Genomic DNA, 15,907 nt, shown 5'->3' with positions numbered 1-15,907 from the left:
CAAATTTCCTTGACGAAAGGTGTAGGAATGATGTGAATTCAAAAATTTATCGGTTTCTCTATGCATGTGGGATACCATTCAATGTTCTTTTCTCACATTATTAGCATGAAATGGTTTCTGCCATAAATGATGACCCCAAAGGATACAAGAGCCATGGGTATGACAAGGCTAGAACCATTGGACTTGATCATGCAAAATAAAAAATACACATCCTTTGAGTAAAATGACAAATTCTTGGAATGAGCATGGGTGTCCATTGTATATGATGGATGGACAAATGTAAAAGGCAAGCCATTGATAAGTGTTCTTGTTGTGCCTGTTAATGGTGCCATTTTCCTTTCAACATATGATTACTCAGACAAGTTCAAGACTGCCATCAACATTGCAGAACCATTACTTGAAACAATTGAACGTATTGGGCCATACAATGTCATCCAAGTCATCACTGATAATACTGCTAATTGTAAGGCAACGAGAGCAATTATTGAGGATAAATACCCCAACATATTTTGGTCTGTGTGTTTGGTTCACACAATGAACCTTTTGATGCATGATATTAGTAAGAACAAAAACCATCAATACAAGTGGATTGGTGATTTGTACAAGAGAGTAAAAAAAATGATAAAATTTATTACAAATCATAGCAATACCCATGGGATTTTTCGCGGTCACTCAAGATTGGAACTGTTGAAGATTGCAAAGACTAGATTTAATAGCTATTAGCTCACCTTCAGGGGCCTTTTGAAGGTAAGAGAGTCATTGGCTAGCATGGTATCAAGTCAACAATGGAAGGTATTAAAGGACAGGGCTTCAAATGCAGTTGACGAACAAGGTTTTGAACAAGTGGAGGAGACCGCTCTTGATGGTCTGTTTTGGGCACGTGTGATGGAAGTATTGCAATTCACCAAGCCCATTTATAGGATGATTCGTTTTGCAGATACAGATAAACCAATGATTGGGGAAGTGTATGAGCAGATGGATAGCATGTTGGGGGAAATAAAAAATATTGTTCAGGAAAATGATCCCAACTTGTATACAATGATTCAAAATTGTGTGTGTGCACGGTGGAATAAACTTAATGTTCCACTACATGCCTTGGCATATATCCTTTTGCCAAAATACTACTCTTAAATCTTGGTTGGGCCACCCTGCACCTGGGGGTGGGGTTGGGATCAAACCCCATACAAATCCAGAGGTATCTAAAGGATATATGGAAGCATTAGACAAATTGGTCCCTGACAAGGAGGAGTGTGCTAATTTGCGTCTTGAATTAGGCAGATCCTTCAGTTGCACTGGTTTGTTTGGTTCTTTGCATGCAATGGAAGATAGAGACATATTTGATGCTCTCACATGGTGGGAAGCATATGGTGGTATGGGAATTTTGCCAAAATTGGCAAAAAAGTTCTCTCACAGGTTGTAAATACTTCTTCTATAGAGAGGTGTTGGAGCACCTACAACATCATACATAATGTGAGAAGAAACAAACTCAATGAAAACTGGGTAGAAAGCTTGGTTTATGTGCACTACAACTTGAGGTTGTTGACTCATTATTGTGATTGGGCTTATGAGGATCCAACATATAAAATTTGGGACAACAACCCAGAGGATGATAATTTGGAGGATTGCACTACACATCTTGAAGAATTGGAAGTAAGACTTTTGAGAGATGATGATGAAGCACCAACCACCATGCCACACTCACCATCCAGTAGTAGTGCCAGTGCTCGAGTTCCAACTATTGATCCTGTTGAGAAATGAAGGGGAATTAAAGCTATTCGAGTTCTCTTAACTGTGATAATTGCTTGTGATATTATTTCTTTAGATTCAACTCTTTTTATTTACATGAATTATTATCATCAACCAGCTATCAAAACAAGAAGATCAAATTGCACAAGTACACAAGATATTGGCACCATGCCAGGGCAAAAACCTCTCTAAATCTTGAGAGGAAAAGCCCTTGAACTCTTTCTTATAGAATCTTTATTGATGAATTCTGAAACCCTTAACAAAAGACACAATGTAGCCTTCAACATCAAGATGACAAACCTACCGAAATGTACCCAATCATTGAATCTTCTTCTGCAACTTTGCACTGAATAGTAAGTCTACGCCAAGGTGATGACAGTCAACAAAATAATGTCGAGAACAACTCCTTCTAGCTTCCTTGCACATTTGCTTTCCAAGTATATTAGTCACACATGAAATAGCTCCTTGACTTGAGCTTGATCCACTATATTAGTTGCCGAAATAGTCACTGTTCAAGAACAGTGAGATCATCGCTGTCTCCTTCAGATCATGGGCACTCGTGCAACAAGAATTAAGGCTCTTCTAGCCCTTCCACCACTTCGATCTCCTTAATAATGGATCGTCCCTTTAGACTGTAGCTTGATCGAACATGTAACCCAATCAATAGTCAATATGCATGGATGCCCTAGCTCGGGTCTGATATTTGCACGTGTGAACAGACTTGAAGATATTCTCGGTCGAGGGAAAAAACTTCCTCATTGCTGGCGGCTGCCACTCCTTCGTCTCCTTCTCTTTGTCCTTGAAGCGTGAATGAGAGTGAGTGAATTGCTCTCTAAGGGAGTGCCATTGTTGCCTATTTATAGGCTTGCTCATCCATGCATAAGCCGACTTGATCCTCTCTATTGAGCCGACATCATGAAATGCTTACAAGCAGATTCCTTTCTTTAATTTCGGTGGGTACATTTCGGTGGTTTTCATTGATGATCTGGAAGGACTATTTTGACCAACATTGAATTTACAAGTGTAACAACTCATAGTTGTTCTTTCTTTCAAGACACAATCTTAGGACTTTAAATAAACATTCCTTGAGCATGAAACCCATGCTCAAGTAATATTACAAAATTTTTTCTTGATACAAAAAATTACATTATTACAATATTTTACATGATGAAGACTGAACCTAGTTACATTATTTTCTACACTCCCTCTTAATTAGGGAGGTGGTCATACATACATGGTACATGGACATTCTCAATACAAGAGTCCTCATAAGCAAAGAGTCAGATTAGTTATCCATCTGTTCTAGCATCACTTTAACCAACATTATTTCCATGTAGGAAGGCCTTGACTAATCACTCTATCTCTCAAATAGCTCAGAGCACAATGTTGGCGAGACCAATGACTTATAGACACACTTGTCATTGTATCTCTTAGGGTCATACCCATCCGAGTGTTCTCTGAGTATGCCCTACTAGGACTATTCTCATCATGGGTTCCGAACCCTCAAGAATATCGGTTCTCTTGTCCACTTTTGTCTTGGATGCCCTACCACATCCTCAAAGAGTGTCGGATGCCAGATGATTACTCAATCCTCCATTCTTTCTTCCAAACTGAAGACAAGAATGTCATGTCTAACTCTCCCTCTTATCCAGGGACGAGTCCCATGTTTCTCTTCACTCAGAAACTTGCTTGAGTTCCTTTACTCATAGGAATCTCCCAGAGCTCCCTCTTACCCAGGAACTCAATCATCAGTGCTTTATAGGGTCTTGTAGTTGATTGATGATCCAAGACTTCAATGTCATCAATTTCTTTACATGTAGGGTTCAGCCATCCATCACATTCTTTTGTCATGTCATTCCTTCTTTTCGAGAAAGTATCGTCCATGGCTCGACATCTAGGGATTTCTTCATAAGGCCATCTATCTTCACCTTTCCTTTAACGTTGATTACTCTAGATCACGAGGTACATAGTTGTGACATCCTTCACAACTCTTCTTACCATGGCCCTGCACACATACCTAGACTTTATCCAAGAGGTCAGAAACCAAAAACAAATCACATATTACCTTTCTGGCGATGGCCTTTTCTAGTGACATCTTCTTGTAGGTATCAACATCCTGCATACATGTTTACACATCTCCCAATGATATCTGTTGTCAAGGGTCTTCATTTTCCATTAGAGTCTTCACATCTTTCTGAGAGATTTCCCGATCCTTTGGATTTTGATTACCTTCATCATGGTTGCATGTTTCACGATCTCTTTCATCCTCACGTCTTTAATTCCCAGGAGGTCTCAGAGTTCTTCAGTTGTAATCAACTACCTCATACTTCATATGAGGACATATTGATTTCATGTAGTTTGACTTATGTTTTTCTGCATCTTTTCAGAGGAGGAGATCCTTTCCCTTTTGATCATGATTGATCCATTTTACTTGCAACCATACATCATGATATTGTGATATCAAATACAAATACAAGTATAGGCATACATACCTCATTTTCCCTTTAGGCTATTTTGAACAGCTTTCTTGATTGAACGGATCTGCTTTATCATGTCATTAGTTCTTCATCTCATGATTTCCATAAGTTGGAATTCCTGATGAAGCACTCACTGCCTTCCCAGTCTTAGGGGATCCTCTGCTGAGATTTCCATCTGAGAATCTTCAAGATCAGGGATATCCCCATCTGACAAATACTTCCTTTGTCCTAGATGACTTATTCCTTTCCTTCAATGAGATTTCCAAGAGCTATGTGCTTCGACTGCCATGGATTTCTGTTCTTCATGATTTCCATGGTGATCGTACGAGCTTTTGTTTCCAATGTTTCCATTATGTCATAATGCATCTTATTATCATGGTCATATTTGAAAGGGATTTTGAAACCATTGATAGGAACCTTTTGTGAGGACACCATCTCACTTAGAGGTCTGCTACTCCTTCTTTCCTTGGTCCTTTTTCTTCACCATTCTAGCGATATCAACTCCTCTTCCATAGTACTATGTTGTCTTGTCAATCTTCCCTTTTCTTTTCTGCACTTATTTTAGTCCTTTCAACATGTCTTTCTCTATCTGTCATAGAGAGCACAAACTGTTGATTGAAGTAACATTCTTGTTCATGGATAACTGTTACCTTGCTTATCAATATCAATATCAATGATGATCATTATTTCATCATATTACCCGGATCTCACAATTGAGATCTTATGAAGACATTTCTTCTTTATTGCATTTCAGAGAGTACCTCTTCTAGAATTTCTTATCTTTCTCCTCTCTTGCTACATAGAGATGAGAGGACTTTTAAGATTTCCTTCTCATGAATTCAAAGGAGACCTGTTCGCTGACTTCTCTTTCCATAATGATTTTGTCAATCCTTTTTATTCTATGCAAGAACCTTTGTCGACCCACACAACCTATATATTTTCTTGCAATTATGAAGTCATTTCAAAAAGTGATTGATGAAAATACTTACTTGAGATGTGAAGATGAATTCTTCACCTGGATCATGTTGGCAGTAATTGGAGTAGACCATGACCTTTGACACTTTTTGCCATTCGAAGATCAAGGCATCAACCCTTTTCTCCATCACTACTGAGATCTTCATCATTGCTTCGCTGCTGCATTATTGAGATCTTTACTGCTTCCTATCATTGACAACATTACTACTGCGTTATTGAGATCTTTACTGCGTTCGTATCATTGACAACATTACTACTACATCATGACTACTCCAGAGATTACCACCAAGGTGATCTCTATACCTTCATCGAGAACATGATCTTCAAGAACAAGATCAACTGCACCTTATTGTAGATTGAGATGACATGTAACATTATGAGATCATGATTCTTGTCATCATCATTCCGTCGACACTGTGACTACCATGGTTATTATTGTTCCCTTTTGTTATACCAAGACTGCAGCCCTTTGCATCATATAAAACCTTTGTCACTGTTCCTTGATATCCCTGGATTGTGTTGATTTGAGGTAGCATCAGATGTGCTTTAACCACGAAAATTGGTGGAGAGGCTATAGGCTCTAGTGCCTCCTTCCTTCTCCTATTGTGTCATATTTGTAAATCCTTCAATCCTATCCCAAGTTGTTCTTAAGGGGGGATGTTAGGATATTCCGACACATAGGAAATAGTTAAGTACAACTTGGTCTAGTATAGAGTTAGGTAAAGTGTGTTTCTTTACCGTTGTACATTTTGTAACTTACAATCCGACGATCACGATATGTAGTGATTCGACGGTTCATTCTCTCCTCGGTATTACCGACACTTGATCCGTGGCTTGACACCCGATTGGTCTATGATTTCTATTTAAAGCGCATGGAGGGTCATTTGTAGGGTAATCCGTGCATGAGAGAAACATATGTAAATTTTCATTCTTTTATTAATAAATTGCCTGAAGTGGCCGCGTTGGCTCAGGCCGTGGACTGTTTCCCTCTTTGAGGGTTTTAACCACGTCAAAGATACTGGTGTATTGATCTGCGATCTGGTTATGAGCGGTGTCCTTTGGTGTTCTATCTGAGGAACTTACCCTGTAAATTCCTACATGGTATCAGAGCTACTTGAGGGCCGCGTCCGTTGGTGATCCAAATCTGAAGTCGGTAGAACTGCATCCGACTGCTGTTTCCTAGATATGTTGTTTCTGACTGCTTTCGGGCCGAGAGGACTGCTCTGTTGTGTTGGGAGCATCTGTTCTAGTGAGGAACCCCTTTCGTTTCACGCGAAAAGGTTTCCGGTAGCCCTAACTACGTCATTTTTAAGATCTGGAGGTATACAGTGTTTATTTGCAGTTTACTGTTATTTTCTCTCTGCTTATTTCGGTTTCGGTTTATTTAGCTTTTTTTTAACCGGATCTATACCTTTCATTCCTGCGTATGCTCTTTGCCCTGCGACTCTGTGCGATCTGGGCAAATCAGAAACAGAAAGGAAGGATTTTTCTCATGCGTATGCTCTTTTCCCTGCACCTTAGTGTGATCTCGGAAAATCAGAAACATTGAGAAAAATATTTAGTTTGTCGGCTAAAGCTAACTTTGAGCCGCAAGGTTCATTTTTGAAAATATTTAGTTTTTTCGACTAAAGCTAACTTCGAGCCGTAAGGTTCGTTTTCTTTGCATGTCCGTGTTGGGTTTTTTGTTTTTTGTTTGTGGGGAAAAAGAGCTTTCTCAAAGCAAGCACGCAGCCCAAAGCACCCCCCCCCTCTCTCTCTCTCAAATTTTTTGTATAGCTCAATTTGTTCAAAGCTATTTTAAGAGAGTAGAGGTCTTGGGTTCAAGTCTCCATTTTGTGGGGGCGGACTTTTTCATTTCCGCACATTCCCGCACTTCGTCGGCAACTTCAACAACTTTTTTTCAAAAAGCCATAACTTCTTCATCCGGAAGCCGTTTTCAAAGCCGTTTTTTTTAAACCAGCCTAATTTTTCGAGATCTATCCATTGGAACACTTAGTTTCAACATCTTTACCTTCAGTTTCTATTGAAATGGAAAGTCAATACCAAGTTACCCTTGACAGCACTAACTACTTCCAATGGTTGTCCTACATTGAGGATTTACTCAGAAGTAAAGGTCTCTACAGAATAGCCTCAGGCCAAGAAAAGAAACCGAAGGAGGAAGATAAAGCTGCTAAATGGGAAAATAGGCACGATCAAGCACATGGATTGATAGGAATGTCTATTTCTCCAGATCTTAGATTCCATATTGCAGAACTTGATACTCCTCATGAAGCAATGAAACAAATCAATAAAGTTTTTGGGATTAAAAATGAACTTAGAGCCCATCAACTTGAAAATGAGTTGCTTACATTGGACCACTGTTTTACGAAACGGCCGAGTTGAAACCGAAACGGCCGTTTCGGACCGTTTCACAAGCCAAAACATTGACCCGGCCCATGACCCGGCTCGGCTGACCGAGTCAGCTATGACTCGGCCGAGTCATCCAATGACTCGGCCGAGTCATAGCTGACTCGGTCAACCCGGCCGGGTCCGTATTGACTCGACCGAGTCATGGAAAGGACGGCTGGGCAGCGGTTTTTATAAAAAAAATTCATTTTTTTGCTGATATTTGGTAAAGTTAAGTAGGGTTTGTGGATTCCAAAGGGTAATGGAATATTGTTAAATGCTTTTGGGGTCCATTTCCCCCTCCCAAACTCTATTTAAGACAGCCAAATGCTCTCATTTCACTCACAGCAGTCTTATGCATTTGAGTGAGAGTCTTCTTTGAGAGTTAGTGAGCAGTTCTTGAGCTTGTTTTGGAGCAGCAGTGAGGAGTCTTGGAGGAGCATTGTAGCTGGAGTGAGGAGCTTCTTGGGCAGCCATTTGGAGCAACATTGAGGAGTTGATTCTTGGAGCAAGCTTGAGGAGGCAGTTTGTGCCTGGAGGTATTTTTTTCCACCTCTATAAATCTGTTTTTACTTAGTAAATTTTAGGTGCATATCAAGATAGCTTAGAGAGTGTTTTTAGTCAAATAAATGAACATTGAATCAATTTTTTTTTTTTTTTCATTTTCAGATTGTTTTCCTAGTCAAAAAATGGCACCTAGAGCAAAAGATCCTGCTTGGGCATATGTTGAAATGGTTGATAATGAGATGTGTTGCAAGTTTTGCCATAGGAAAATTAACTCAGGTCCTGGGGGGATTCATAGGCTGAAACAACACTTGGTAGGGATTAAAGGCAATATTACTGCATGTGCCTTTGATCAAATTGGGGAGATTAGAAAGAATTTGCTGGAAAGCTTTGAAAAATTTAAAGAAGAAAAGACTAGGCAAAAAGAGATACAGGCTGAAATTGGGAGGAAGAGGGAGATACAAAGAATGATGGCTGCCAACCCCCACTATGAGTTTGAGAGTTCTTCCTCTATCCCTCAAACTGATGCATCAAACCCTTTCTGTTATGTTCCTCCCTCTTTTGCTTCTGTTCAAGATAAGGGAAAGGGTAGAATGAAGGGTGATGGGACTATCAAAAGTTTTTTCACTCACTCAGGCTCCTCTCCATCAGATGCACATGGTCCTGAAGTTAGTATTAGTAAATGTCTTGCTCAGCCCACTTTAGATGACCATTGGAAGAAAGAATTGAGGGAGACTGCTTGTGACTACATAGCTAGATGGTGGTATGATGCTGATATCCCCTTTAATGCTGCTCGTTCACCATATTATGAGCCTATGTTTGAGGCCATACATGCTGCTGGAAAAGGCTTCAAAGGCCCTACTATGCAAGAGCTAAGGGGGTTTCGTTTGCAGAAAGAAATTCAATCAATTAATGAGTATTTGCAAGATTTCAAGGAATCATGGGCAAGAACAGGGTGTACCATCATGTCAGATGGATGGACTGATCAAAGAAACCGTACCATCATAAACTTTCTTGTCTTCTGCCCACAGGGAACCATGTTTTTAAAATCAGTTGATGCATCTGATAAGGTAAAAGATGGCCACTTGTTGTTTCAGCTATTGGATGAGGTTATTCAGGATGTGGGGGTGGCTAATGTTGTTCAAATCATCACAGACAATGCCTCTAACTATGTTCTTGCTGGTAGACTGTTAGAGGAAAAACACAAGACCATCTTTTGGACCCCATGCGCTGCACATTGCATACATTGCATAGACCTCATGCTTGAGGATATTGGAAAATTAGATTGGGTCAGAAACACTGTAGATAATGCCAAAAGCATAACAAAATTTATCTACAATCATACACTGGTTTTGAGTCTCATGAGGAAACACACTGGAGGCAAGGATATTATTAGGCCTGCCATCACTAGATTTGCTACACATTTTTTGACATTGCAATCTATGCTTTCCCAACATAGAAACTTGCAAAAGATGTTTTCCAGTGATGACTGGAATCAAAGCAGTTGGTCTAACAAACCAGAAGGCAGAGAATTGAAAAGGAAAGTCCATGATGAAACTTTTTGGAGAAAGGCAGCAGAGATTGTGAAGCTTGCTGAGCCACTAGTTAAGGTGTTGCGGTTGGTGGATGGGGAAAGGTTGGCTATGGGCTTCATTTATGAGGCTATGGATCAAGCAAAGGAGCAAATAAAGACAGCATACAAGGATAGAGTGGCAAAGTATGGGCCCATTTGGGCAATCATTGATGAAAGATGGAACAATCAACTCCATCGCCCTATACATGCAGCTGGGTATTTTTTGAACCCACGGTATCATTATAAAGCTAAGGAGTCAGGAGCTTTGAGGGGGGAGGTCAGAGATGGACTGGTTGATTGCATTGAGCGCATGGTCCCATCGGAGTCTGATCAGCTGCTGATACATCAGCAGGTCACATCCTTCAGCAATGCAACAGGTACCTTTGGGAAGAACCTAGCAAAGATTGCAAGAGAAGCAGATGAGCCAGGTAAACAAAAATTTCAATTTTCAATTTCTTAATGGTTTTACTTTTTTTATTAAAGTTTGTTAAATCATTTATAATTTGAAAGTTAGATATAATTTGTAATTTTGTTGAGCTTCAGCCTTCATCTAACTCATAATTCATTACACTCCTATGTTTTTTGCAGCACAATGGTGGGAGGCCTTTGGTGGCCAGTGCCCTGAATTGCAAAGGTTTGCAATTCGTATTTTGAGTCAAACTTGCAGTGCATCTGGGTGTGAGCGCAATTGGTCTGTCTTTGAGAGGATTCACACAAAGAAGAGAAACCGTTTGGAGCAAAAACGGTTGAATGATCTAGTTTTTGTCCAATACAACCTTCGGCTCAGACGGAACCAATTGCTGAACAAAAGACCTGATTCAGATCCCATTGTGTTGGAAGACATTGATCCAACATCAGATTGGGTAGTGGAGAGTCGTCTACCAGAGTTTGATCCTGATGAGGATCTTGAGATTGATCAACTTGATGTTGCACATCCACTGCAGCCTGTTCAGTTGAATGCAGATCCCGATCCACCAGCCTCAGTCTCACAGCCAGCTAGTAGGACTCCAGTTGTAGGTGCTTCGCCTTCCTCTGCTCAGCCACGACAGAAGCGCAGCCGCATTTGTACTCTATCTCAGCTTGCATCTGCTGCACAGCCTAGTGGTACTGGCACCACTTCTACAGTTGCAGTTGGAGACGATGATGATGAGGAGGAGCCATGGGGCCCCTTGTCTGACTCTAATGATGATGATCCAGAGATTGGTCGAGATGATCTTGGCTCCTCTGGCAGTAGCTACTAGCCTCCTTGGTTATTTGTATTTTGTTTTGACTCTTGAGTCTTTGATCATGTATGACAGACTACAGTTGACTATGTATTTACTATTGCCATTGGGTACCACCGTACCATTTTGATATAATGGATTGGTTCATGAGCCTACTTTGATCATATGTTGTCTTCCATGTATATTATAATGTTGTGTGTTTGGAAACTTGAATGAAAATCTTTAAAATTATGTTTAAAATATTTAAAATTATGTTTTTTTATAAAAAAAATAGATATTTAATGTATTTTTTACAACGACCGAGTCATTGAAATCGAGCCGGCCGAGTCATTACCGAGTCGGAGTCGATCCTCGGCCGAGTCCGAGTTGTAAAACATTGCATTGGACCCTAATAATTTTTCTTGCATTGAAGATTTCTTGTCCAAGTTCAAGACCCTTAGATATCTCTTGGAAGGTGTTAAAGTTAAGAAAGAAGATAGTAACCTTATTTATTCCATTCTTACAAAGTTGGGACCAACCTACTCTGTGTTTGTTTCCACCTTCCATTCTACAAGAGAAGCCTTCATTTCTCAAGGAACAGACTACAAGTCCCCTTCCTTTGACTCTTTTTGTGATTCTTTAATAAGAGAACAAGAAAAACTCTTACACCTTGGTCTTCTTAATCTTGGAAACTCTTCCAAGAAAGCGTTAGCCGCCCAGCAACAACCAAATTCAAAGAATCCTAAGAAGTCATATCCTAAAAAGAATGGTCCTAAACCAAACAAGGGTCCTAAGCAATTTCAGCCCCAAAATGAAAAATCATTTCAACAAAATGATAAGACAAATAAAAACAAAGGGAAGAAGACTGATAGACATTGCAATTTTTGTAATCGAGATGGCCACTTAGAATCAAAATGCTTTAAGAAGATGGAAGCCTTGGAAGTAGCAATGAAGAAGCATAACATCCATTTGGGGCAATCTTCAACTTCAACTTCATCTTCAGGAATGACACTTTCTGCATGTGGTTGTCAAGCATCTCGGTCTGGCTATGCGTTAAATGTATCTTCTTCTTCTCATTCTCATGAGTGGCTCATTGATTCTGGAGCTTCTTATCACATGGCCAAAAACAAAGCCATGTTTTCTTCTTTAAATGATTGTAACACCAAAAATATATATGTTGGTGATGATAGATCTCTTAATGTTGTAGGGACTGGAACTGTTCATCTAGACAATGGTCAGTTTAATGATGTATTATGTGTTCCAACCTTATCCTGCAACCTTCTATCTGTATATCAGATAACTCATTCAGGTGAAGGTAAAATCGTTGAATTTTCACCGCATGATGTTGTAATCAAGGACTTAAGAGATCCTAAACAGATTTTGGCTACTGGCATTGCTGATGATTCTACAAGGTTGTATAAGTTTCACAACTTTGGGTCATCAAATCTTCCCTCAGTATTTGTTGCTCATAACGATGAAGTGAGCAAACTTTGGCATGAGCGATTTGGTCACTTAAACTATCGCTCCCTTCAGCATCTACGTAAAGAAAATATGGTGACAGGTCTTCCTATGGTATCTTGCAGAGATGGTGTTTGTTCCGGATGTGTACTCGGAAAACATCATCGGGACAGTTTTGAAAAACGTGCCTCTTGGCACGCCTCAGCCCCTTTACAACTTGTGTATAGTGATTTATGTGGTCCACTCCCCATTGTGTCATTCTCTGGCTGCAAGTATTTCTTAACTTTCATTGATGATTTCTCCAGACGCACTTGGGTATACTTCTTAAAACTCAAGAGTGAAGTATTTAACACTTTTTTGGCCTTCAAGGCCTTTGTTGAAAAACAATCTGGACATCAAATTCTTATGTTAAGATCTGATAATGGCGGAGAATATGTTAAAAACACATTCATCAACTATTGCACTGAGAATGGAATTCAAATGCAACATACTGTTCCATATACTCCACAACAAAATGGTGTAGCTGAAAGGAAGAATCGCACCTTAAAGGAAATGGCTAATTGTATGCTACAATCTAAAGGACTTGGTCTTAGTTTTTGGGCAGAAGCAATTAACTGTGCAAATTACATAATAAATCGCACTCCTACTAAGGCTTTAAAGAATATCACTCCAAAAGAAGCATGGAGCTCAATCAAACCAGATGTAAGTCACTTTCGTGTTTTTGGAAGTGAAGCGTGGGCCCATATTCCAAATGAAAAGCATAAAGCTTTAGAACCTAAGAGTGAAAAATGTACTTTTGTTGGATATTCTGAAGATGTCAAAGGCTATAGACTTATTCCATTTAAGTCCAAAAATGTTATCATTAGAAAAGATGTAAAATTTGATGAAAATATATCGGCCTGCGAGCCTAGTCCGGCAGATGTGCCACCTCTCCCTATCTCTTCTACCTTTGAAAACATTTCTTCTTCAGATGATGAGAGTGAGGATGACAATCCTCCCCCACCATCTCAGGATCCTCCTTCAGCTCCTGAGCTTCCAAAATGGGTTCGTGCTACTCGAGATGCAGCACACACGTTCTCAGTTCGAGAGAGCCTCTTCTTTACTGGCTCAAGCTCCAGTAAATTATGATCCTGACACCTTTGCAGAAGCTTCAGGCCATCCAGATTGGGAAGCAGCTATGAATGAAGAATATCATTCATTATTGGCAAATGATACATGGGATCTTGTTCCTCTACCAAAGGGACGAAAACTTGTTAGATGCAAATGGGTTTACAGAACCAAGTATGGACCAGATGGGAAAGTTGATAAACATAAAGCTCGTCTTGTTGCTAAGGGTTTGTCACAGGTTGAAGGCATTGACTACACTGAAACCTTCTCCCCTGTTGCCAAAATGAACTCTATCCGCCTTGTTCTTTCCCTTGCTGCCTCTTTCAAATGGGAAGTCCATCAGATGGATGTTAAATTTGCCTTCTTGCATGGAGACTTGCATGAAGAAATCTATATGGACAACCCATTGGCTTCATACAAACAGACTCCAACCTTGTATGTCGACTTAAGAAATCCCTTTATGGTCTCAAGCAAGCTCCTCGGGCTTGGTATGCCAAAATGGATAGCTTTCTTTTAGAATCTGGCTTTTCTAGGTGTCATTCTGACAATACTGTCTACACCAAGAAAGTGGGCAACTCTCTTATCATCCTTGTTCTTTATGTTGATGATCTTATCCTTACTGGTAGTGATCCCAACCTTATAAACCATGTGAAGTCTAGCCTTAAAAGGAAATTTGAAATGACAGACTTAGGACACTTACACTATTTTCTCGGTCTTCAAGTCTTGCAATCCAAGGAGGGTATTTCCCTTTCCCAGTCCAAGTATGCTTGTGATATTCTACGTCATTTTCACATGGAAGAATGTAAGCCAGCCCCTTCTCCCTTTCAGTCTGGAGTCAAACTTTCAGTCACTTGTACTTCTCCTGAAGTTGATGCTACCCTATACCGTCAACTTGTAGGAAAACTTTTATATCTAACCCATACTTGTCCTGACCTTTCCTTTGCTGTTGGCCTTGTTGCTCGGTTCATGCAAAACCCTGGTGAAAGTCATTGGAAAGCAACTAAAAGAATACTTCGTTATGTTCGAGGTACAGTTCAGTTTGGGATTCATTACAGTGCCGAAGCATCTCCTCTATTGGTTGGTTTCACTAATTCCAATTGGGTTGGTGACCCTGATGATCGGAAGTCTACTGCCGGTTATGTGTTCACTCTTGGTTCAGGACCTATTACATGGGCTTGCAAGAAACAAGGTGCCATTTCTCTTTCATCAGCAGAAGCAGAGTATCGTGGTGCCGTAGAAGCTAGTAAGGAAGCCTTGTGGCTTCGTCAGATCCTGTTAGAGTTTGGCTTTGAGCAACAGCATCCGACTACACTTTGGTGTGATAATCAAAGTGCCATTCAACTATGCAAAGATCCAGTCCAACATCAGCGCAGCAAACACATTGAACTGCATATGCACTTTATCAGAAAGCTCATTCACGACCATGTTCTTGAAGTGCAATATTGTTCAACAGATGATCAAGTTGCAGACATCTTCACAAAGGCTCTCACAAAGGCGAAGTTCACTAAACTTCGATTTATGGTTGGAGTTCAGGAAGTTGTCACTAAGGGGGGATAGGCTCTAGTGCCTCCTTCCTTCTCCTATTGTGTCATATTTGTAAATCCTTCAATCCTATCCCAAGTTGTTCTTAAGGGGGGATGTTAGGATATTCCGACACATAGGAAATAGTTAAGTACAACTTGGTCTAGTATAGAGTTAGGTAAAGTGTGTTTCTTTACCGTTGTACATTTTGTAACTTACAATCCGACGGTCACGATATGTAGTGATCCGACGGTTCATTCTCTCCTCGGTATTACCGACACTTGATCCGTGGCTTGACACCCGATTGGTCCATGATTTCTATTTAAAGCGCATGGAGGGTCATTTGTAGGGTAATCCGTGCATGAGAGAAACATATGTAAATTTTCATTCTTTTATTAATAAATTGCCTGAAGTGGCCGCGTTGGCTCAGGCCGTGGACTGTTTCCCTCTTTGAGGGTTTTAACCACGTCAAAAATACTGGTGTATTGATCTGCGATCTGGTTGTGAGCGGTGTCCTTTGGTGTTCTATCTGAGGAACTTACCCTATAAATTCCTACAGAGGCTAAGACACATGAGATCTCCAATACTTAGAAAGGGTTTGGGCAGATTCTAAACAATTTGGGAGATATTAAAATAATTAATATTTTAAATGGAGTCCCTAAGTCTAAACTTATTAGGGAAAATAAAATATTAATGTGTATTAATATAAAACTGTGTTAGAATGGTCCAAAAGTCATGGATCAAGCCAGATCTAATCTTAGCTGTTGATTAGGGATTTAATCTTGGCCATTGATTTGTCAACAAGAAAAGTATAAGAGGAGTCTTGAGGGTCACTTGGAGAACAAATTGAGGGAGACCAGTCAGTTCAATTTCTGGAGCGGGGTTAGTTGAGAAATTGAACCAGTGGTCTAGTGAGCAGTCAGGAGGTAGCAAGCATGGAGCAGAGAGGTAGGATCAGC

The 15,907-nt window shown here is 40.1% G+C and overlaps 2 protein-coding genes across 3 annotated transcripts in view; both read left to right on the top strand.

Moving 5' to 3' along the window:
* LOC149142837 (protein OSB1, mitochondrial-like) overlaps positions 1 to 15,907 on the top strand; it is a 317,711-nt gene that overhangs the window by 259,343 nt on the left and 42,461 nt on the right. The gene's annotated exons all lie outside the window — the stretch shown is intronic.
* LOC149142838 (uncharacterized) lies at positions 769 to 11,033 on the top strand. Its single transcript, XM_089448547.1, has 3 exons — positions 769 to 865; positions 8,724 to 10,088; positions 10,249 to 11,033. Exons 1-3 carry the CDS (start codon positions 769 to 771, stop codon positions 10,899 to 10,901), a joined length of 2,115 nt encoding a protein of 704 aa, XP_089304673.1. The 3' UTR covers positions 10,902 to 11,033.

This window comes from Pinus tabuliformis, chromosome X (genome assembly GCF_031772625.1).
Source record: "Pinus tabuliformis cultivar Carrire ecotype Pingquan chromosome X, CPIR1, whole genome shotgun sequence".
Lineage (NCBI taxonomy): Eukaryota > Viridiplantae > Streptophyta > Pinopsida > Pinales > Pinaceae > Pinus > Pinus tabuliformis.
The sequence above is the reverse complement of the archived record's forward strand: the minus strand, read 5'-3'. Positions and strand labels throughout refer to the sequence as shown.

Excerpts from the sequence above, each read along its gene's own strand:
- LOC149142838 (XM_089448547.1), top strand. The coding sequence starts at position 769 with ATGGTATCAAGTCAACAATGGAAGGTATTAAAGGACAGGGCTTCAAAT. Across the intron at positions 866-8,723 it reads GGAGGAGACCGCTCTTGATG|GCTCCTCTCCATCAGATGCA; the intron begins GTCTGTTTTGGG and ends TCACTCACTCAG. Across the intron at positions 10,089-10,248 it reads AAGAGAAGCAGATGAGCCAG|CACAATGGTGGGAGGCCTTT; the intron begins GTAAACAAAAAT and ends TGTTTTTTGCAG.